General features: G+C 61.3%; 1 protein-coding gene across 2 annotated transcripts; it reads left to right on the top strand.

The window, feature by feature from the left end:
- Positions 1-2,978: 2,978 nt before the first annotated feature.
- SYT2 (synaptotagmin 2) lies at positions 2,979-20,429 on the top strand. Of its 2 annotated transcripts, none has more exons than XM_051639106.1 (9): positions 2,979-3,107; positions 14,444-14,626; positions 14,767-14,936; positions 16,263-16,379; positions 16,599-16,766; positions 16,918-17,085; positions 17,445-17,562; positions 18,297-18,430; positions 19,087-20,429. In XM_051639106.1, the coding sequence occupies exons 2-9, from the start codon at positions 14,461-14,463 to the stop codon at positions 19,291-19,293; spliced, it is 1,248 nt and encodes a 415-aa protein (XP_051495066.1). In that variant the 5' UTR covers positions 2,979-3,107; positions 14,444-14,460; the 3' UTR covers positions 19,294-20,429. The 2 variants fall into 2 exon arrangements, with proteins under 2 accessions (XP_051495066.1, XP_051495068.1); XM_051639108.1 differs by lacking the exon at positions 2,979-3,107 and adding an exon at positions 4,153-4,206.
- Positions 20,430-23,015: the final 2,586 nt, after the last annotated feature.

The following is a 23,015-nucleotide window of genomic DNA, read 5'->3' on the forward strand; positions in this document are numbered from 1 at the left end:
TCCAGGCTGAACACCCCAACTCTCCCAGCCTGTCTCCAGAGCAGAGCTGCTCCAGCCCTCCCATTATCTCAGTGGCCTCCTCTGGACTCACTCCCACAGCTCCATGTCCCTTCTGTGTCGAGGACCCCAGAACCAGACCCAGCCTTGCAGAGGGGTCTCACACGAGCAGGGGGGGGGCACAATCCCCTCCCTGGCCCTGCTGGTCACGCTGCTGGTGACACAGCCCAGGACACAGTTGGTTTCTGGGCTCCAGCACATGATGCTGGCTCGTGTTGAGCTTCTCATCACCCAACACCTCCAAGTCCTTCTCGGGGCTGTTAAATCTGGAGTGTGCAGAGGTGCTCTTGCTTTGAAACCCTGACTGTGGGGATCCCTCCCCTGGGACAGGAGTGTGCTGGGGGTAGTGGGGGGCTCAGGGTGAGTGAGGCATCTCCCTGGACCCCTTTCACCTTGCCATGGCTTGTCTCCATCCTCGCCTTTAAAGGGGACAGGGTGGTGACAGATGCCACTCCACACCTGCAGCGCAGGGACGGATGTGGGGCCGTGTCCCTCAGGCCCTGCAGCAGGGCACGGAGTGAGGGGGAGCCTGCGAGCACCCGCAGAGGGGAGATCCCAGTGTTCCCGGGGTGGCTCGGGAGCTTTGTTCTACTCGGGAGAGCGATGCTGGAGCGGGAACAGATGCTCCAGGAGCATTAACCACAGGCAGGTGATGAGCTGTAACGAGCTGCAGTGGCGGATGCAAGGCCAGGAGAGGGCACTTCCCACCGGCTCCGTGCTCCTGTCCGCAGCGCGAGTTCAAACAAGTTCATTACCTCTGGGTGCTGGAGAGCAGGACTGGTTTGGGGGAGCCACCACCCCTGATCCACAGGGACGTGTCGTGCGGGTGCTCGGGAGCCCCGGCTGGCTTTGTGGCCCCGTGCAGGCAGCGGGGCTGGAGAGGGGTCCTCGGCTGGGTGCGGAGCCCTACGCGTGGTGCGAAAACTCATCTGCGTGTTCCAAGGGTGACGCAGGCTGAGGACGGTCCCGTCGGTTCGGGAAACAGGACCCCCCGGGCTCGATGCTGTGGCGGGGACTTATTCCCCCGTGCAGGGTCCCTTCCCCTGCCCTCGTTGGCTGGAGGAGCTGGGGGTGTCTCTGGGCCGTGGGGGGCTGGTGCGGGGCTGGGGGGGCTGGACCTCGCTCCCAGCTCCCAGCCCCAAGTGGTCTGGGGACACAGGGGCCAACCAGCAGAGAAAGGGAGTCACAGGGAGCAGGGACCCCGGTTTCGGGAGGTGGTGGTTACTGCCTCCGTGATGTACGGCAGGACCTCCGGGTGCAGCGCCGCGGGTGTGACAGCGCCGGGGGTGGCACCGCGCTCACCAGGCACCGCGTCCCGCGGGCCCCGCACCTGGCAAGGGCTGCAGCACCCGCAGCTGCTCCCGGGACACACACAGCCCTGGTGCCAGCAGCAACTCCCAGCCCAGGGAAGTGCAGCCCTTGTCCAGAGCCTCATATAACGGCTTGGGTTGGTCTAGGTCCAACCCCCTGCATGGGCAGGGACACCTCCCACCAGCCCAGGCTGCTCCAAGCCCCATCCAACCTGCCCTTCAACACTGCCAGGGATGGGGCAGCCACAGCTTCCCTGGGCAACTACCTGCCTCATCGAAAGTCCCTCCCCAGCTTTCCTGGAAGCTGGAAGGTGCTCTAAGATCTCCCTGAAGCCTTCTTTTCTCCAGGCTGAACAACCCAAATTCTCTTACTGCAGAGCTTTCTCAGTCCTTTGATCATTTCCATGGCCTCCTCTGGAGCCACTTGAGCAGGGCCATGACTGCCTTGCACCAGGGATCCCAAAGCTGGTCACAGTGCTCCAGGACAGGTCTCCAGGCAGCACTCTTGTAATTACTTCTAGTAATGCAGCCCAGGACATGGTTGGTTTCTTGGCTCCAGTGCACATTGTTGGCTCATGTCCAGTTTGTCACCCACCAGTGTCCCCAAGGACACCATCCTGAGGTGCCCTTCATGACTTGGGACCCCACTGACGGGGACAGGAACCAGCCACCATCGCTGCTCTCTGCACCCACCCAGCTCCTTGCTTAGCTCCTGTCAGATTTTTCTTGCTGTTTTGACCCCCAGTTGAGAGCTGGGTTCACAAGAACCCCCTGGAACTGGGGGTGGCATGGTGGGCGTTGGCACTGGTCATCCACCACTGCCCTGCTCTCCTGTGGCTGTGGTGGGGACACAGTCATGACTTGGTATCTTCATGGTGGGTATTGCCATGATGGATGTGGGGTGACCTGTGCAAGGTCACTAGTGAGAGGTGACTTGCGTGGGGGCACTGGTGTGAAGAAACCAGCAGAAAGTGAGGTGGCCAGTGCTGAGGTGGCCAGTGTGAGGTGAGACATGGGACTTTACTGATGTGGGGTGAGCAACGCTGAGGTGACAGGTGCAAGGTGACAGCTGTGAGGGTGACTAGTACATGGTGATGTGTGTGAGGGGATTAGTGCCAGGTGACCAGTGGGAGTGACTGGTTCAAGGTGACCGATGATGGGTGACCAGTACAAAACGACTGGTGTGAGGTGCCACCTGGGAGGTGATGGATGTGAGATGATCGATAAGGGGCCACCAGTGTGAGGTGACCAGTGAGAAGTGATGGGTGTGAGGTGACCAATGGAAGGCGACTGATGAGGGGAGACCAGTGTGAGGGGTTGGGAGGTGACTGGTGGGAAAGGCTTAGTAAGGGGTGATGGTTGTGAGGTGACCCCAGCAACAGGGATGAGAGGACTAGTGCAAGGTGGCCTGTGTGAGGTGACCTCAATGGTGGGTGACAGGTAGGAGGTGACTGGTGGGGGGTGGGAGGTGACCCCAACAGGGGTGCCCGGTGTGAGGTCACCCCGCGGAGGGCGTGGCCATGCCGGTGGGCGGGGCCTGCGGGCGGTGGGCGGGGCTGTGCGGAGCCGCCGCACGCGAGCCCGGAGGGGCCGGGGCTGCCGCAGCGACCGCTCCGCTCCCGCGCCCGGATCCGCTCCTCTCCGCTCCTCCCTGCTCCTCTTCGCTCTTCCCCGCTCCTCTCCTCTCCCGCAGCCCCGGTCCGGCCAGTCTCGCCGCTCCGCCCCGCGCTGCTCCTGCCGGTAAGTGCCGCCGCGCTCCCGCCGAAGTTTCTCCCCGGTGCCGCAGCGGTGCGGGGCTATGCGGGACGGGGCCGCCCGCGCTCCGCCCAGCCCATCCCGGAACCGCTCCCGGGCTGCCACCGTCCCCGGAGGGTGACACTGTCCCCGGTGGGGTGGGAGCATCCTCGGTGGGGTGAGAGCAGCGGTGCCCGGGCTGGTTCGGACGGTAACCACCTTCCCGCGGGGCGCGGGTGCAGGGAGCGGGGCGGGGGCCGGCGTTCCCCGCCAGGGCCGCTCCCGGGAAGCAGTTCCCCGCTGTGCCTGGTTCCTCGGGGCTGCCCGTGGGGTGCTGCTCCCCGAAGGCAGCTGGAGTGGGATGGAGGTGGGTGTAGCCCCCGGTGCGGAGCTGGCAGGGACCTCCCGAGAGCGTGGGATCCCCCGGGGACTCGGGACCACCACCCGGGAGTGCAGAGCCCAGCCCTCGGGTCAAAGGCGCCCCCGGGCGCCGAGGGATGCTCCAGCCCTGCATCCCGAGGGCGGGTGTCCTTGGAATCCTGTCACCGGGGGGGTGGCCGGGGGCGCGGGGCTGTCCCCGGTGCAGCGCGGGGAACACGCCCCGGTGCTGGAACCGGCTCGGCTGTGGCCGAGGGCGGCCTCAGGCCCCGTTGCACCGGCGGCTTCTCCGTAGCGGCCTGGCCCGGAGCCAGCTCCAGGCAGTCCCTTCTCCGGACTGAACGTCCCCGCCGCGGCTGCAGCAAAGATCCGGGATCCTCCTTCTGTGCTGGGGCTCGCCGCGTGCTGCCGCGGGGGGGTGGGGGTTGGGGGGGGGGGGAGGAGTCAGCCCGGAGCCAGGGGGGTCAGCTTTGGGGTGCCGCAGCCTTGGCACCCCCCCGCGGCGTCGGAACCGAGCCCGGCACCTCGCAGCTCCCTGCAGCCTCCTAAAGAGAGGCGGGGGAGAGGGGGGGGGGGAACGACCCCCAGATTGCTCAGCGAGTTGTGCAGGGGACAGGCGAGACTGCAAGATGACTGTGGGACGGGAAGGAGGGGGACACGCCTGTGGGTCACCCATCGCTTCGTGGTCCCCAGCTGTGCCGTGTGTCCCTCTGCACCTGTCCTCCAGGTGAGAGCGGCCGGGGCAGCGGGTGCTGCGGGATGTCACTCGCTGCGGGATGTCACTCGCTGCGGGATGTCACTCGCTGCGGGATGTCACTCGCTGCGGGATGTCACTCGCTGCAGGGTGTCCGGCAGCAAAGTCCCCCGCGCGTGGCAGCCGCAGGGCGCTGCAGGACTCCCCGCCTGCTGCTCTGCAGCAGCACAAACTTCGCTCCCGGAGCAAGGGCTCTCGCAGCGCGCCGAGGTGCTGCTGCAGCGGTGTCACTCCGTGCACGCTCCACGGAAGCGCAGCCACCGGCAGGAGTCCTCTCCTCTCTCCTCTGCATTATTCCTCGCTGGCGCAGCGCCTTGGCCGAGCGCTGCCAGGGAATGCCGGGGAGCCCCGGGGCACCCTCGGGGCGGCCGGGGCTCGGCGCCTTTGCTGCGGTTGGGTGCTTTTGGCCTTGGGGTCTTGGTGGGAAGAAGCGCGGTCTGTGTGCCGGGGGGGTGTGAGGCAAGCGGGAGGTGATGCACCCAAGGTCACTGAGGCCCGCAGTGGCAGTGGGACGTCACTCGTGCTGCTGGGGAAGAGCCCAACCCAGCAAAACACCCCACTGCTCCCCCAGACTTCTCTCAGAGCAATGTCCTGTCCCCTTCTTGCATCTGGGTGAAGCGCAGAAATGAGTCTGACCTTGCCTGAACACCGAGCATCAAGCGCTGCTCTCCCAACCCCCAGTGGCAAGAACCAGGGCCCCATTTGCCAGCAGCCGGCCCCAAGCCCTGGTGCCCCCGTTTCTGCAGGGCAAGGACACGTCCCTCGCCACCCAGTGAGAGCAGCAGCAGGGAGCCAGCAGCAGCTGCACCGCCGGCAGCCCCGGCTCTCACCCCTCTGCCGCACTGTGCCCGGTGCTGCACGGGAGGACAGGAAAATACACATACACACCCTTAGACATCCTCATATGTATGAATATATCCTTATATATGACTGTCCTTATATATATAACTGCATCCTTAGGGGTCTGGCCGGGGAGGGGCTGCACACCCGCTGCCGCTGTGCCGAGGTGCCCGCGCCGGTTGGTGCCGCAGCGCGTTTGTCGCCGCCCGCCCCCGGGGGAGCAGCCTTCTGTGAGCAGAGCCCCAGGGACAGGCACTGGGCTTCAGCTAAAGGCCACTGAAGTGAGCAGGGACTCCTGCTCACCCCCCGGGGGCTGGGATCAGGCCTTTCCTCCTGCTCGTGGGGCTTTTGGCAGAGCCCCAGCTCCAGCAGCCGGATGACTGCAGCTCCTCGTGGTGACTTGAGCTCCTCAGCAGGAGCTGCGCGTCGGCAGCCGCGCTGCCCTCCGCCAGGATCGATGCCCAAAGCAAACAGACGGGACCCAGCGCCCGCTGCTTTTCAAATCTAATTTTTTTCCCCCTCTCCCCGCTCGCTGGCAGTGGAGCTTGGCGCTGTGTCTGGCCGTGCTGCTCCTCAGCCCAGTGGCTCCTGGTGCTTTGCCTGTGCCAATATCCGGAGCCACCGGTAAGTGCAGTTTGGCAAAATGGTTTTGCCCTTGGCTGCAGTCAGGCTCTTCCTGCCAGGAGAAGGCCTGGCTGTTCCCTGGCTCATCCCTGCACAGGGCTGTGGCTGCTCCTGCCAGAGCCTACGTTCCCCAAAGGGCCCTTTGATTATTAGCCCTAATAATTGTGTTATCGCATTGACTGAAGTGTTTCAGATGCCAAAGCTAATTTTGCTCTTCATGCCTTCCTTCATCAGTAATGGGATTTTGATAACATCACACGTCCAAAAGTATTGGAGAAACTCGGTATTATTCCCCATTTATTAATTAAACCATAAATTAGGCAGCATGTGGCTGGAATCCAAGATGCCCTGTACTGGTGTGATCCAAAACTGGGGTTGGTGCTGGCTCATCCCTGCCAGCCCTGGGCTGTGGGATTCCACCCCACTGGGCTCAGAGGCTACCATGTCCCAGTCCCATATGTGGGAAAAGCAGTGTCTGGTGCCTGGAGGAGAAATCACAGTATCCCTGGATCCCAATGCTGGCCTGCGAGTGGGGTGGGAGGCTCCCTGTCCTTCCCAGGAGGCTCTACTGGTGCTGCAGCCCCTGTACTAGGGAGCAGGGCATGGCAGCAGGTCTGGGGGAGCAGAGCAGTGCTGAGGGGTGAGTGTGGAGGTGAAGGGCTGTGCCGAATTGCTGCCATCTGGCCCCACACCCCACTCTCCTGGCATGGGCAATTGTCCCAGTGTGTCTGATCCACCACCACTGGTCCCTGGGCACTGGGCATCTGCAGCTTCCCCTGCCTCAGGGGGCTCCTAGGACATCTGTCATCTCGAGCATCTTAAGGAAAGCTGGTGTGTTATAATTCATCCAGAGTATTTATTCTTCCCTGGCTCTTCTCAATCCTCCAAGCCCTCTGGGCTCTGAGCTGGTGCATCCCTGGGGGATACAGGGAAGCCAGGACTGAAGCTGGTGTTTGTGGCACGAGGTGCAGGGCAGGTGCTGGGGACACGTGGTGCTATTCTTGGAGACATCCAAACCTTGAGCCCACCTGAGCCATGCTGAGCTGAAGGTGGCCTGGGGGATCATTCCACTGCTGGGGGCTGAGAGAGCTGCTCCAGGGCTGGGCTGAAGCCACAGGGGTGGATGAGTGAGGGCAGAGGGAACGGCCAGGACACATGGGGATGGTGTGAGGTTGGCAGAGCTGGTCTGGCAGCTGACCCTGCGGCTGGGGGTGGCTGAGGGTCCCTCACCCCCTTAACTCACTGTGGTACTCACACTGGAGAGCTGGAGCTCTGAATATGGTGGTGTGCTTGGGAAGACTCTTCCCACCTTCTGCAGAACATGGGATGTCGTCAGGGACACGCAGTGACAGGGCTGCCAGGACCAGGGATCCCTGAGGCAGCACCGCGGCTCCTACCAGCCTTGAGCAGCAGATTCAAGGGGTAAAACAACGCCAAATTCCCATGCTGTGCATGGATTTTCAAGCAGGTGGGGCTCTGACACTGTCTCACTCTGCTCCCAGGGGAGTTACGGGGTTTTCTGCTGGGGCTGGAGCCCGGGGAGGTGGTGGGGCTGGTGTGTGCCCGCTGCCTCCCACGCTGCAGCCCTGAGCCGCTGCGGCACGAGGCAGCGGCAACAGGCTCAGCACCGGGTCCTGTGCAGGAGACCCTTGCCAAGACCCTCCTGCTCTGGTGGCCCTGGCCACAGTGACCCTTTGGGGGGGGCACGTTGGCAGCCGGTCCGGGATGCTTTGCAGCTCCCCAGGCGGGGGGGCTCTGGGTTGTTCTGGGCACGGAAGAGCCTTCCCTGGGAGGCACCGTCTCTGCAGCCCCACAAGCATCTGCTGATGTGCTTGTGCCTCCAAAAGACCTGGAGCAACGTAGGGACACGGGTCAGAGGGGCTGGGCAGGAGCAGAGGAACACCCCGAGGCACAGGGCTGGGTTCCTGGCTCTTACTGTGGCTTTTCTCCATCTGCATGAGGTTGATTTGTGGGAGTCAGTTCCTGGCGGCCTCGGTGGTGCTTCATGCTGCAATTAAATACGTCCCCCCTGGGCTGGTGCAGTGCTGTGTCCTCACTGGTGCTATCATTGCTGTGCCTCTGCTGTCCCCTTTCTTACCCCAAGTCCCACCAGGATGGGTGGCCCGAGGGACACAGGACCATCCTCTGCCTCTGGGGCTCTCTGTGCCATGGAGATGGTCAAGCAGCTGCCAGCATCACCTCTCAAGGCAGCCAGTCCTGGGGGAATGAGCCTTGGCAGGGAGGAGAGAGATGCTGGAGTCTGAGCATTGCTGGAGACTCCCTGGGGCTGGGAGTCTGTTTGCTGGATTTCTAACACCAACCTCATGCTTGGCAGGATGCCTTGTGCCCATGGGTACATGGAGCCTCACCCCTGGGGATGGCATCTTGTGGCTCATCTCTGCCTGTTGAGCCCACGTCTGTTCAGCTCTGGAGTGGTGTGGGGTGAGGGCTCCCCCGCCTCGGATCGATCCACCACGTCTCGGCTCTCTCCTGGAGCAGCTTCTGGCTCTTCCCCAGGAGCTTGTCTGGCTTCTTTTTCCTCCCCCCCACACTGCTCAGGAGCTGTGGCTGCTGCACAGGGCTGTCTCTGGGCAGTGCTGGAGCAGGGTGGCAGAGCGGGGCTGACCGGGCAGGATCCGGGTGCTCTGGGCTCTGTGGTGCCTTCACAGCCTGAATGACTCAACCTGTCACCTTCTGCTGCCCTATTTAGTGTCTGATGGAGCAGGGCTTGGTGCTGGGGAGCAGACTGGGCACGTCTTGGTTTCGGGAGCCTTTTCTGGCCATGGGCAGCTCTGCATGCCAAGGGCAGGCTGTCAGTGCTGGCTGTGGTTGGGGTGAGCCTGGTGGATGCTCTGGTGTCCTTGGGGATGGCCTTATCCCCACAGGTCAGGGGATTGTGCCCTCCAGCATCTCCAGATGCCTCTTCCACGGGTGCCATGGCAGGACGGGGCATGTGCCTAAACCCTCTGGATAAAGTGCTGATGGTGAAAGGTGCCTGCAACCCCCCCGGGGGTGGGAAGGACATGGGTGGCCTGCTCCCTCTTTGTCACAGGGCTGCACTCATGCCACCACACCAGGGGCTGGAGGGTCCATGGGCTGTTTCTGACATGGCCATAGAGAGCTGGTGCTGAGCTCCGTGGCTGTATAAGCAGGTGCCTTGACCTGGTCTCTTGTTTTCTTCTCAGCTAATTAGTGAGGTGGCTGCTTGCTCTGGGATCTCTGGAGCTTTGCAGTGCTGCTGGGTGCTGGTGGCAAGCTGAGAGCTGGAGTGGGGACAAGGTGCTTTTGACCAGTCCTTCCACTGCTGGCCCTGGAACTCCAGAGCACCAGCTTCAATGTCACCTTCCTTGTGTCCTTCCTGCGCTGCTGGGGCAGAGTGATGCTGCTGCCGAGGGGCAGCCGGGGCCTCAAGGTGGGCTGGGGTGAGCAGCACCCCCGGGTGCCAGGGGGGGTCCCCATGCAGGGAGCTGTCCCCAAGAAGGGACAAACCAGGTGGCTCCAGGAGCAGCCCTGGGTGGTCACAGTGCTTCGGGGACCCCTGTACCCAGCAGGTGCCACTGCCACCGGGGCTGGGGGGGATGCTGCTGCCAGGGGGATGCTCAGAGCTGAGCGGGGAGGGCAGGATGGGATCATCCCTCCCCAGCTCCTCACACCCCCAGCCCCACTGGTGCTGGGGCCTCTAGCCTGGGGCTGGTGGAAGCCAGAGCAGTGCCCAGCACAGTGGGAGCTGGGGTTTTGCTTTGGAACCACCAGAAGCTGCTCCTGTGGTACCTGGTGATGGATGAAGCTGCCTCAGGACTGCATTTCACTGCTACATATCTCCTGGCTTTGCTGTAAATAACGCAGCTGCCGTGATGCTGGAGCAGGTCCTGTGGCAAGGCGAGCTCCAGCCTCTGAAATCACCAGTCCTGGCATTTATTTTACATTTTTTTGAATTCTACAAGATCTCCCCTTCCTCGAGGTCAGGGGCTTCTCGGTGAGGAGCCAGGATCTCGGCACATGAGGCAGTGAGGCAGGAGCTCACCCTGGGGTCCCTGGCCCTGCCCATCTTTGCAGTGTCTGACCCTTGTCCCTTCAGAGCAGGGTGAGTGTGGGGACCCTGGATGTGACCCTGTGGCTGCACGGGGCTGCAGGGACATGCAGGAGACACACTCACACTGACCAGGCAGCTCACCCATTTACAGGAACCGTGTGATTCTCCAGCCTGGTGCCCCCCGGAATTACTCATCTCCAGGGGAGGGCCCATGGTGGGGGCTGCTGGGTCCCAGCACATGGTTATTTTTGATTAGAGGAGCTGGGTGCTGGCTGGGGGTGAGATGGAGGGAGGCTCTTGTCCCCAGCCAGAGGCACCACCCAACAGTGAGCAGCACAGGGGCTGTGTCACTTGCCCTGGCCCCCTGTCACTCACCCTGGCAGCAGCAGGGACCCGGCGTGGTGCCGAACAGGGAGGGATGGTGTGGTCCCCTCTGCACGTGGGACTTCTCCTTGAAGGTGCTGCTGCTGCCCCGTGCTGTGCCTCAGTTTCCCTGGGTGGGCTGGCAATGAAGCACCACGAGGGGCACAGGCTGGAGAGGGGTCTGACCAGCAGCACCTGCCTGTGCCCAGGTCTGGGGACAGGGGGTGTCTCTGCAGGGGCCATGTCTCGGCAGGTCACGTCCTGTGCTGCTCACTGCTGCTACTGGAGCCTCCTGGCTCCATCCCACCCCCTCAGCTTCCAGCTCCCGTTTCCCAGCCTGTCAGGAATATCCTGGAACAAGCGGGGCTGGAGGAGCAGAACCCCCCCTCGCCCTCAGCAGGGTAGGCAGGTGGGTGTGGGTAGGGGGAGGTCCTGGGGAGGAAGGTGTCCCTGGGCTCTGGGAGCGGCTGAAAGAGCTGCTGATCTGGCGCTGCTGATGCAGCGATTGCAGAGTTGTGCCGGGCTGAGGAGGGAGAGCAGGGGCTTGCTGGGCTGGGCTGGAACTGGGGGGTTTGCTGGGCTGGGCTGGAACTGGGGGGTTTGCTGGGCTGGGTCGTTGCAGAGTCTGTTGCTCCGGGGGTCTGCAGTGTCCCCCTCCCCAGCTCCTCCTTCCCTGTCCCTCCATTCTCCCGTGCTTTCACACATCCCTTGCCAGAGTTTCTTTGTTAATTAAATGACCATTAAAAGCCAAGTCATGTTTTTTCCCTAATTAGACTTTCTTATGTCATTCCTCTGAGCTGAAGCTCTGGCCCATCACATCCCCTTCATGTCTGAGGCTGGACCTGCTGGTCCCAAAACAATGGGAGTGTTGTGGGGGTCTTCACTGTGTGAAGGGCCAGGGGAATACAAAGGTGTTGTCCCCCACCAAAACAGCCACTGGCATCAGGATCTGGTGGGGGCTCTGCCAAATATCTGGGCTGTGTCCCCAAGCCCCTGCATGCCCCCAAAGATGGGCTCCAGGAACGTGATGGCTCTGCAGTGCCACGGCTTCCTGAGAGCACTGGGGTGGGAGAGGGATCCCCTTTGGGACCAGTTTAGGATTCTCCTGACATCCAAGCCCAAGTGCTGGCACAGGGTGGTGCAGAGTTTGGGGTCAATCCCAAAGGTGATGTTCCTGGAAGACTGGAGGGGTCCTCACATCTCCATCCCTTCAGGATGACTTCCAGCCCCTTGGCTTAACAGGCACCTCAGCCCTGGCTCTCCCCAAGAACTCCTTTTTTCCCAGCCCAGGGTGACAGCAACCTCGTTAGCTAATGGGCTTCCCCTAGTTGGAGTCTCCTGGGAACAAGCCAGCACCCTGGGCTGGGAGACCCAGGGGTTGGGCCCCCTGCCCACAGCCCAGCCCTCTGCCAGCCATTCTGGTACTAATTGCTGCCTCAGCCTCATTAATCTTGATTTGTTGCCACTTTCTGCCCTCCATCCTCACAGTGGCCTTTGCCTCCCCAGCAAGGAGAGGTTTCAGCTCCCAATGGGGAGACAAAGGCTGCAAGGGGGTGTTTCCAGCAGCTGGGTCCCCCCAGAGCCCCATGACACCAGGGAGTGCTGGGCATGCCCGAGGCCAGGGTTATCCCAGGACATTCTGTTCCTTCTGTACATCCCCAAATTCCCTTCCTGGGTCTGGTCCTTCACACAATACGTCAGTGATGGGGGGGGGAGGAGGGGCTGGAGCCCCTGTCCCTCTCCTGCTTCTCCCCATAACCTCCATCCCATGAATTCACCCACCTCCTGCCCTGTCCCCTCAGTGGGTGTGAAAGTGGAGGAGCCTCTCCCTGGGGTGATGCCTAAGGCACCATCAATGAGGAACCTCAAATCCCCCTTTTTTTTTGGCTCGTGGGATGGGCTGGGGGGTGGTCTCTGGGACAGAGCCTCTGCACCGGGAGGAGAGGAGATGAAGGGCCATTGGAAGGGCTTTTTAGGGGTCAAAACTGCTTCTCCCAGCACAGGACATGCCCTGAGGATGGGTGGAGATGGGATCCCTGGAAGGAACCTGGGCTTTCCATCCTGCAAGACCCACAAACCAACCCCAGCCCTGCTTTTAAATAATGGGAGTTTTCAGTAAATGGGAATGTTGGGGCTCGTTCCAAGGCTGAGTTGGAGCCAGTGCCCTGGTGCAAATCAGCAGAGCCCCTGCCAGGGCGATGGAGACGGGGGGGTTACACCAGCAAGGGGCCAACACGGGGGGGACATGGAGCAGCTTGTAAGGGCTGCAATGAGGGGGATCAGGGTAGGATTCCAGTAAGGATGGAGGAGTGAGCCTGGAGGGGCTGGATCCGGCCACAGGGGCTGTGACTGCACTGACTGCAGTGACTGCAGTGGCTGCAGTGGCTGCAGTGGCTGCATTGCAGTGCCAGCACCCAGCCCTGCACTGCACCCACACCCTGCACCCTCCTGGCAGCACTGGGGGGGCCTGGCTTGGTGGGGGGCAGGGAGCTGGGACAGGGACAGGCCCTTTTGCCCTGAAATCCACTCTATGGTGCTGGGAGCAGTTTTGCCTCCCAGCTGAGGGGTTGGGCTGCACCCCCCTGTATCTGCCCCGTGCCTGGCAGGGATGGGGGATGTGACCTAGGACAGCCATTGAGGCAGTGGCAGAGCAGGGATGGGACTGGCAGGCCTGGGGATGTGCCCAAGGCCATGCTGCCCCACACCCTGCCCCACACTGCCCAGCTCTGGCTCCTGGTGTGAGGGCAGCCTCAGCACCCCCCTCCCCATAGCAGAAGCTGAAGAGTCCTATGGGGCTCCAATAAGGCAGCACTAGGGTCCCCATGAACCCCCACCCTCCAGCCCCTCCCCTGCCTCAGTTTCCCCAGGCCATCATGTGCCACCACCCACTGAGCCACACGGGGTGTGTGAGCATGAGCTGCTGGGGCAGGTGATGGGGCAATTAGTGCTGCTAATTAGCTTGTTCTGTTCAAAACCAGCCCCTGCAGTGAGGCCTGATGCTGTCTGCAGTCCCCAGGCCCTGAGCAGCACCCAAAGCCCCCCCAGGAAGGAGCCTTTCCCCTGCCACATGCCTGCAGTGCAGCTCAGCCCTCCCTGGCCCCCACCCCCTGCCCAAGAAGGGATTTTTCTTATTGTGTTGTAAATGATTTCCAGGGATCCAGCAGCAGCTGCTGATGGTGGCCTGGGGGGTGGGGGGGACCCACTAACTTGGTGCCCCCCAGGCAGAGATTTGCATGGAAACTGCACATGGAAGGTGCTCGTGCAGGGACACAAATGCACAAGTATGGAGTTCTGCACCTGGGGAGGAACAACCTCCTGGAGAACAGCTCTGGGGGGAAGGACCTCTGGGTCCTGGTGCACAACAGATTGACCATGAGCCAGCAAAGTGCCCTGGTGACCAAGAAGGCCAGTGACTTCATGGGGGACATCAAGAAGAGTGTGGCCAGTAGGTCAGGGAGGTTCTTCTCTCTCTCTCTACTCTGCCCTGGTGAGGCCCCATCTGGAGAACTGGGTCCAGTTCTGGGCTCCCCAGTTCCTGAAGGACAAGGAGCTACTGGAGAGGGTCCAGGGCAGGGCCACCAAGTGCTAAGGGGACTGGAGCACCTGCCTGTGAGGAAAGGCTGGGAGAGCTGGGGCTGTTCAGCTGGAGAGGAGGAGACTGAGGAGGGATCTCATCAACCCTCACCAGTATCTACAGGGAGTGTCAGCAAGATGGGGTGAGTTGTGGAGGCACTTTGGGTGCAGAGCTGGGTTGTGGAGGCTTTTTGTACCTGCTTTACTTGCAGGAGTAAATGCTGCATCTGCAAGCCCATGGAGCAGGTGTCCCCATGTTTGGGGGGTGCTTCAGACCCCACTGGACTGGGGATGGGGGGTTCTGCAGTGGAGCAGAGGAGGACAATCCCCTCCCTGGCCCTGCTGGTCCCTCTGCTGGTGTCACAGCCCAGGACATGGCTGGTTTCTGGGCTCCAGCACATGGTGCCAGCTCATGCTGAGCATCTCACCACCCAACAGCCCCAAGTCCTTCTCCTCAAGGCTGCTCAATCCATTCTCCACCCAGCCTCTATTTGTGTGGTGCTCCTGGTGGCTTTGGAGGTGTCAAGGGTCAAGAAATATGTGGGGGTTGACTGGGCTTCCCCTTCCCTGTGAGGGAATCAGGAGCCTGGCCTCTGATGACCTTCCTAACCACCGGGCTCTAAGGCTCTCTAGCAGATCAGGCTCCCAGCTGTAGCCCTGCTGTCCATGCAGATGTTGCCCTCAGTGCAGAGACCTGCTCAGGGACACAGGCTGAGCACATGGAGAGGTGAAGGGAGGAGAGGCCCAGGTGACCATCAAGTCAATGTTGCATTTCAGGGACCCCCTGAGCCACCATGACGTTCAAGCAAGCATCCATGATGGCCCCAGAGGCCACAGCCACCACGATGCCCATGGCCACAATGGACAACTCCACCGAGGCCTCAGGGCCAGGTGAGAGCAAGGAGGACATGTTCACCAAGCTGAGGGACAAGTTCATGAATGAGCTCAACAAGATCCCCTGTGAGTAGCTGCCTCTGTTTCCAGATATCCCCTTTCCCACGAGCCCACCACCGCTCCAGTCCCAGGGGGGTGTGGTGCTGAAGAGGCTGGGATCAGGAGGGAGCTGTGGGGATGACCACAGCTCTGGCTTTTGCCCACAGTGCCACCCTGGGCCCTCATCGCCATCGCCGTGGTAGCTGGACTCCTCATCCTCACCTGCTGCTTCTGCATCTGCAAGAAATGCTGCTGCAAGAAGAAGAAGAACAAGAAGGAGAAGGGCAAAGGCATGAAGAATGCCATGAACATGAAGGACATGAAGTCGGGCAACCAGGTGATGCCCTTCTGGTCTTCTTGGCTTTGCTCTGCACTTGGTGTTGTAGGACAGTCCCTCTGGTTGAGTTACAAACCCTGTCAGGACACTGGTAGCTCAGGCAGCAGAGGGGGATGGAGCCACCAGGATCCTGGGATGGGGAACCTGGAGCTGAGACAGCAGCACTGTCCTCTGGTGCCTGATGGCCTGGATGGGACCAAGCTCAGGCTGCCCTGGACCAACTGATGCTTCACCGACCACCAAACATTGGTTTAGTCCCTTATGTCTCCTCACCTTCCTCTGAATTGCCCTTTCATTTCTATGGACCTTTAGCAGAGAGGGGAGGACCAACAGGAAAAACCTCCCACCAGTTTGGAGGTCCCCAAAAAAGCCAGTGCTCAAGGGGCACGTGCTGGTGCATGGAGTGGATCTGGGACCTTATCCCCATCCGGGAGGGCCAGGAGGGGTTGGTGGGAAGGAAGCTGTGGGTGATCCCGGCCCTTCTGATCTCTCTGCCCAACTCAGGGCCAGTTGGTGGGAGGGTTTGGGTGTTTCTGCTCCTCAGAGCCCCACGAGCACTGCAGGTCTGGCAGGCAGGGCCAGAGAGGTGGGTGCTCCATCCCACCTGTCCACCTGTGTGTCCCTGCTGTGGTGGGAGGTGTGGGGTGGGATTCCCCCTGTGCTGCCCCCTGGGTTCCCCTGGCCGTGCCAGCCCCGCTTCCCCAGGGCGCTGTGGTCCCACCAGTGCTGTCCATGATGGGTCTCTCTTCCTGCTCTCACCATCCTCCCTCCTGCTGCCCTGGCTGGGTCTTCACTTTCCACCCTGGACACCATCCACGGTAGGTGCCACCACAAGCCTCCATCAGATGCTGCCAGGCTGGGGTGGGGGACCTGGGGACACACTGGAGGGGTGGTTTTGCCTTAGCTGTAGGAGGATGATTTTGTATCTCTATTGCTAAGCCCTTGGCACCAGCTGCAGTGTCTCCTGGGCATGGGCTGGGGGGTGGAGGACCCCACACCCTTGGCAGTAGGGCCTGCAGCCCCCCCGTGCCAGCACCAACCCCCTGGGACTGAGCTGAGCCCTGGTCCCAGCACCCCAAGGCAGCCCCCACGCTGTCCCACTCTGGGGTTGTGGGCAGAGCTGGTGCCACCCCAGGGCTGCCCCCCCACCCCCCCCATGTCCCCAGCATGGGGAGGTCCCTGTCCCTCATGGGGAGAACCTGGGGGGTTGAGAAGCCAGAGGGGTCGGGATGCTGGAGGTCCCCAGAGGTGTGGGGATGGGGACACTGGGCTGTGACCCTGCTGCTGAGCCCCTGGGCACCTCGGCCACCCTTGCAGGACAAACAGGACGACGATGATGCAGAGACGGGTCTGACAGAGGGGGAAGGTGAGGAGGAGGAGAAGGAGCCGGAGAACCTGGGCAAGCTGCAGTTCTCGCTGGACTACGATTTCCAGGCAAACCAGGTGAAGGAGGGTCTGGGGGGGTCGGCTGAGGAGGGGAGGGGGGTTTGCCCAGGGAGGGTATTTGAGAGGAGAGGTCTCCCTGTTGGACCTGGGTGGCATGGGAGGGAGCTGGGTGCTACACCATGGGGAGTCCTGCCCTGCATTGGGCTGGAGACCAGCCCTTGGCATCTGCAGCCCGTAGCACCTTGCTGAAGACACCGACCCCTCTGCCCCCTCCAGCTGACAGTGGGGATCCTCCAAGCTGCTGAACTGCCAGCGCTGGACATGGGTGGCACCTCAGACCCCTATGTTAAGGTGTTTCTGCTCCCTGACAAGAAGAAAAAGTATGAGACCAAAGTGCAGAAGAAGACACTCAACCCTGCCTTCAATGAGACCTTCACCTTCAAGGTGAGCCCCTTCCTACCTGTGACATGGGACTTTATCTCCCACTCCCATCTTTCCCCCTGACTGTCCCAGTCCCATTTGTTCACTCTCACTGCTGGGGAAGGGCTGTCCTGCCTTGGGCTCCTCTGAACCTGTTGCCATCCTCTCTGTGCAGGTCCCCTACCAGGAGCTGGGTGGGAAGACACTGGTGATGGCCATCTATGACTTCGATCGCTTCTCCAAGCACGACATCATTGGGGAGGTGAAGGTGCCCATGAACACAGTGGACCTGGGCCAGCCCATCGAGGAGTGGCGGGACCTGCAGAGCGGCGAGAAGGAGGAGGTGAGAGTGGGATGGGCACGAGGCCCTGGGCTGAGACCCTTGGCCAGGGTCTTGAGATGTGCTTGGCTTTCTGGGCAACCCCACAGTGCTCAGGATGGTGATCACTGTGGGGGTCCCACCAGGATGCCATGCGTGGCCTGGCTGTGAGCCCTGGGCAGGAGCTGCCCCTGTTGTTCCCTTGGTGCCAAAGCCTCTCCAAGACAATTGCCTGCCCCAGAGCCAAGTGATCAAACCCTTCTGCTGGTGCACGAGGTGCCAGCTGGTGCCTCCATCAAAGGTTGAGCAGGCTTTGGGGGGGCCTGCATAGCAGCATGATGCACTGGTGGGGCTTTGACATCTGCCCCTGCTCCTCTTGGCAGCCAGAGAAGCTTGGAGATATCTGCATCTCCCTCCGGTACGTGCCCACGGCCGGGAAGCTCACGGTCTGCATCCTGGAGGCCAAGAACCTGAAGAAGATGGATGTTGGGGGTCTCTCAGGTAGGTGTTGGCTCCTGGCATCCCCACCCTGCTGCGAGGCTCTAAGCATCCTTTGTTGGGAAGGACACTGTGGCCATCAGTCTGGCAGCCCTGGAGGCAGCCCAGGGTCTGGCTAGAGGGTGAGGGGAGATGGGAATGGCACGAGACCCCCAAGCCTATTGGAAGGACATACTGAATTTGGCCTGTCACTGTCCAGGGCCAGGACACTGCAGGACCTGGGTGGTGAAAATCCTTCTCTGCCATTGCTCCTGGTCCTGCCCCAACTTGGCAGGCAACTGAAGACCTCAGTTGATGGCATGTTTGATGTTAGAAGAGTCTTCCCATCTCTGCCCAGGGCTGAGCGCTCTGCCCGGGGTCCTCAGCCCTCTCCAGACCTGTCTACCCAGGAGAGGAGCAGGTCCTGCACGGCTGGAAGGGTTCAGCCTCATTGCTGGAGTGTCCTGCTCCAGAAATAGGGGTGACGGGCCAGAACTCCCTGGTGTCCCCAGCCCTTCTACAAGGAGACCCACAGGATGCAGGAAGAGCTCCATCCCTTGGCCAGTTGATCCCACAAATCCTCTCCAGCCCCAAAATTTCATCTTTTTCCTCCATCCTCACAACACAAACGTCAGAGCATCTTTACTCATGGAGGTCTCCTTACCCCATGGTGCTCCTCATCCTGGGCTGAGACTTCTCCTGGTCATCTTAGCCCTGGCTAATGGACCCTCCTGCCCTCCCCCTTCCCCTCCTCCCAGATCCCTATGTGAAGATCCATCTATTGCAAAATGGCAAGAGGTTGAAGAAGAAGAAGACCACAGTTAAGAAGAAGACCCTGAACCCATACTTCAATGAGTCCTTCAGCTTTGAGATCCCCTTTGAACAGATACAGGTTCGTCAGATGATTCCCCTGGGAGGCAGGCAGGGTGGGGGTGATGGGGGAAGTCCAGCAGCTGCCTGAGCCCTTGTCCCAGCCTTCCCACCAGCCTGAGCAGCTCCTGCCAAGCTTCTAGTCTGGTCTCCCATGAAGTACAACCAGTTCCAACCTGGGCCTGGGCTGATGCTGAGAGCAGCTGGTGCAAGGACAGAGGTGGGAGACTGGGCAGCACCTGTAGGAGATGCAGTCTCCAACCACAGCTTGCAATGGGTCTTTCTTCTGCTCCTGGCCCTATAGAGCTCACCTCAGGGGCAGCAGGGACTCCCTGGTGGTCCTGGAGGCATTTTCACCACTGGAATCTGCCTTCTGCCCCTCCATGTCCTGCCCTTTGCCCCAGCCCAGCCCTGTCAAGCCCTCTAGCCCACAGCTCTTGCCCAGCCCCACGCCACCCCTCAGAGCCCTTTCCCAGGTGGCCACGTCAGGATGACCTGGGCCCTTACCCTCACCCCTGCCACCCCGGGATCCTCTGGAAGGAAGCAGAGGTAGCTACAGGCATGGAGGGGACCCTGTCCCAAAATGGGCCGTGGAGGAGCTGAGCCCTGGGTGCTCACTGCTGAGCCACCAATACTGCTGGGCCTTTCCACTCCTCTAAAGAAGGTTTCCTCCTTTAGAAAGTGCAGGTGGTCATCACGGTGCTAGACTACGACAAGCTGGGGAAGAACGAAGCCATTGGCAAGATCTTCACGGGCTGCAACTCCACGGGCACAGAGCTGCGGCACTGGTCCGACATGCTGGCCAACCCCCGGCGGCCCATCGCCCAGTGGCACTCGCTGAAGCCAGAAGAAGAAGTAGATGCAGCTCTTGGGAAGAACAAATAGGCAGCTGTGCTGGCCCTGTGGACAGTCGGAGTGACCCAGAGCTACTGATACCTCAGTTCTGCAACCTTTGGTTTTGGTTCTTCTGTTCTGTTTTAAGCTGCAAAACCCTTTGATGGCTGTGGAAGGGTTTCAGGCCGTCCCAATAGCTTCCAGGGGAAGAGGTTAAAGACAAGGATGGTTCTTTTTTGTTCTTCAGCATCGTTCCCTTCTGCTGCATGTCCTGTCATGGCCTCTGCCCACCGTCCCGTCCACGTGCGAAGCCACCGCCACGCCTGGGACCTTCCCTGGCATCCTCGTCACCAGCCCACAGCATCTCTGCCACCATCCTTCCCTCGGGTTGATGTGGGGAACTACTGGACATCGCATGAGGTGACACTGGAGCCTGACAGTGCCAGGTGACCAGACCCACTGTGCTTGCTTGAGGCATGAGCAGCCTGTGTGGGCATTGGAACGATGGAGAAGACCCTCTGCAGGAGACCCGGGCTCCTCCCGCTCCTGCTCTGCTCCCTCTGCCCAGGGAGGCCAAGAGCCGTGGTTTTGGGCCAAGGGTGGTTGAGTGCTCCTGGCCAGCTCCAGGTTTGGCTTCTTCTGGGGAGAGATTTGCAGGGGTGGCCAAGCCCTGGCATGGTGGTGGGGTGACGAGCCCTTGGTGCTGCAGCTGGAGCTGGGGGGACCAGTCTGAGCGTGGGGAGCCCCAGGAGCTGCTCAGGGCAGAGCTGGTGGGATGTGCATGCAGTGGCAGTGCAGTGTAGACCAGCAGCAGCAGCAGCACTGCTGGGCCACTGCCGTGTTCCCAAGCCAGGACAGTGCTGAGCAATTTGCTTGTGTGTCCCCCCATGCTCGGTTGAAACCTGTAGATCAAGATGCTTCCACAAGGCAGGTTTACACTGAGAGGTCTCCAGATGTGAGAGGTGCCAGGGGCCTCCCCAAAGGCCATCACGTGTCCCCAGGGCTCAGCCCCACCTGGGCACCCCAGCCCAGCCTTGGGGCAGTGTGAGCTCCAGCCCCACTGCCACATCCCACTGCCGTGATGCCCATGGGGAGGATGAGAGTGACCCTGTGGCCAACAAGGGACCAAAGCCCCCAGGCCCCCTGAGCTGCTGGTCCCCACTGGGCTGGTGGCTGCTGAACCCACCCCATCCTGCTCCCCTCGGGGGCATAAGCCATATCCATGTCCCTGACAGTGGGCAAGAGCTTCTCCAGGTCACCACTCCCACCATAGGACAAGCCAGGACCAAGCCCCCGAGCTGGAGAGCCACCATTGTTCCCTGCTGCCAGGAGAGGGTCCAGCAGCCCTGCCCAGTTTATCCCAGTATGTACTGGAGCATTGATAGGAGCTGGTGTCCCCGTCCCAGCCCTGACTCCCCAGCAGCCTCCTGCTCCCTGCTCTGCTTTGCTTTCCTGGACTTGGTTTTCTGGGGTTTTGGCACAGTTGGAGCAGAAGGGGGTTCCACCTTCAGCCTAGGGCCTTGCAGTGGAGCAGCAGAGCTCTGGGGTGCTCCTGGACCTCCATGCAGAGTGTCCCAAGCCTGAGGACAAAGAACCAAAACTGAGTTTGCCCCATTGGATGCTCCAGCAGATCCCTGTGGCTTCCCTAAGGGCACCTCAGTCCTGGCTGGAGGTTGGGAGGTGATGGGAAATTGGTGGCAGCCACAGCTCAGGGGGTTCAAGTTGGACACGGGGACAAGCCCCTTCTCCTGTAGAGGTATGCATCCCTGGAACAGGTCCCCAGGGAGGAACAGCTCCATTCTTGGGGGAGCCTGGGGGCTTGGTTAGCCCAGCCAAGCTGCGGTGGTGAGGGAGGTTGGACTGGAGACCTCCAGAAACCACTTCCACCAGCTCCTCAGCAGTGCCCGTGCCCCAGGGCCCAGCACGGCTGCTGGAGCTGCTGGTGGCACCTTGCTGGGTGATGGGGGCCTCCTGGGTCAGCAGGCAAGTAGTCCCACAGGGCCATCACCAGCTTTAATTAGTCCCTTTGCCTAATGGATGTGTCAGTGTCAACAAACGAGGACCTGCCCTGCTTGGGTGGCCAAGGGGAGAAGTCTCGGGGTGCTTTTAGTTACTGGGGCACTGGGGGTGGTGGATGCCCCTGGGCTGGGGACACTGGCAGGATGTGGTCCCTTGAATCAGTGGCATTTTGGGGTCCAGTTGGGGATAGAAAAAAAGATGGAATTGAAAAGAGCCCTAAAATCCTCCTCTTTTGGTCTGGGAGGGTGCACGGCCCCACAGCTTTCCCTGGGAGGCAGGTGGAAGTGTCACACACACCTGTACACACAAGCAGTGGTACACACATACACCTGTACATACACATGCACCTACACACACCCCTGTACGTACCCCTATACACACACACCCCTCCACCTGCACACACACATGCACTGATACACACATACACCTGTACATACACACCTGTACATATACATGCACCTGTAAACACCCACCCACCTGTACACACACCTGTACATACACACACACCTGTACACATACACCCACCTGCACACACACCTGCACCCCTCATCTGCACCCCCCCACCCCCTGCACCCTCCAGACCCTCCTCATCCTCCAGGCTGTCACCGGGAGCAGAGGTCCCACCAGTGGCCCTTCCCACCCCATTCCCATGGCTGCCTTCCATCCAGATTCTTCAAGCCTGGCCAGGGGGTGGGGGAGGAAACTGTGACTTAATACATGATTTTTTTTTTTTAATAAAACAAACAAAAAGGAAAACCAATCAACCCACCCGTGAAGCCATCAGTGCTGCCTCTGCCCCCTCAGCTCTGTGTAGTCGCTAGAGTTCGGAGCCATCCTGTGTGTCCCACCAGCTCTGCATGATGCAGCCCCCAGCAGTAGCAGCATGGATAGAGCCCAATGGTGCTGCCCCCTGCTCCCCCCTCACCCCTCCATCCCCTGCCCCCCGTCCCCTGCTCCCCCCTCCATCCCCTGCCCCCAATCCCCTGCTCCCCCCTCACCCCTCCATCCCCTGCCCCCAATCCCCTGCTCCCCCCTCACCCCTCCATCCCCTGCCCCCCGTCCCCTGCTCCCCCCTCACCCCTCCATCCCCTGCCCCCAATCCCCTGCTCCCCCCTCACCCCTCCATCCCCTGCCCCCAATCCCCTGCTCTCCCCTCACCCCTCCATCCCCTGCCCCCCGTCCCCTGCTCCCCCCTCCATCCCCTGTCCCCTGCTCCCCCCTCCCCCCTCCATCCCCTGCCCCCCCAGCCCCTCTGCCCCCGCCTCCCTCCAGCCGGGCCGGGATGGCGATGGACACAACTCGTTGCTCAAGTTCTCTCCACCCGCCCTGATTATTCCCCCCTCCCAATAAAAAAAAAAAATAACAAAACCACGTAAAAGAAGACAAGAATGCCAAGAAGCCAAGCATGCCAGGCCAGCCCCGCCAGCCGGGGGAGCCGTGAACCTCCCGTGTGTGTCTTGTTCCTGCGTCTTGTGGCGTCCACACCATGGCCGGGCAGCGGCAACGTCGTGGCTTCGTGTCCTGTGTCGCCTTTGGTGCATCTCACTGTCAGAGCAACTTTAGAAGCCATATTAGACCACGGTGTGTGGGGACCCCACGGGGAGGGCCCCACAGCGGAGCCGTGTCCCTCCTGCCCCCCGGGTGTCCCTCCTGCCCCCCCCGGGTGCCCGCTGCCCCCCCCGGGTGTCCCTCCTGCCCCCCCCGGGTGTCCCTCCTGCCCCCCGGGTGTCCCCCCCGGGTTCGCGGGGCGCAGG

This window comes from Apus apus, chromosome 23, assembly GCF_020740795.1.
Source record: "Apus apus isolate bApuApu2 chromosome 23, bApuApu2.pri.cur, whole genome shotgun sequence".
NCBI lineage: Eukaryota > Metazoa > Chordata > Aves > Apodiformes > Apodidae > Apus > Apus apus.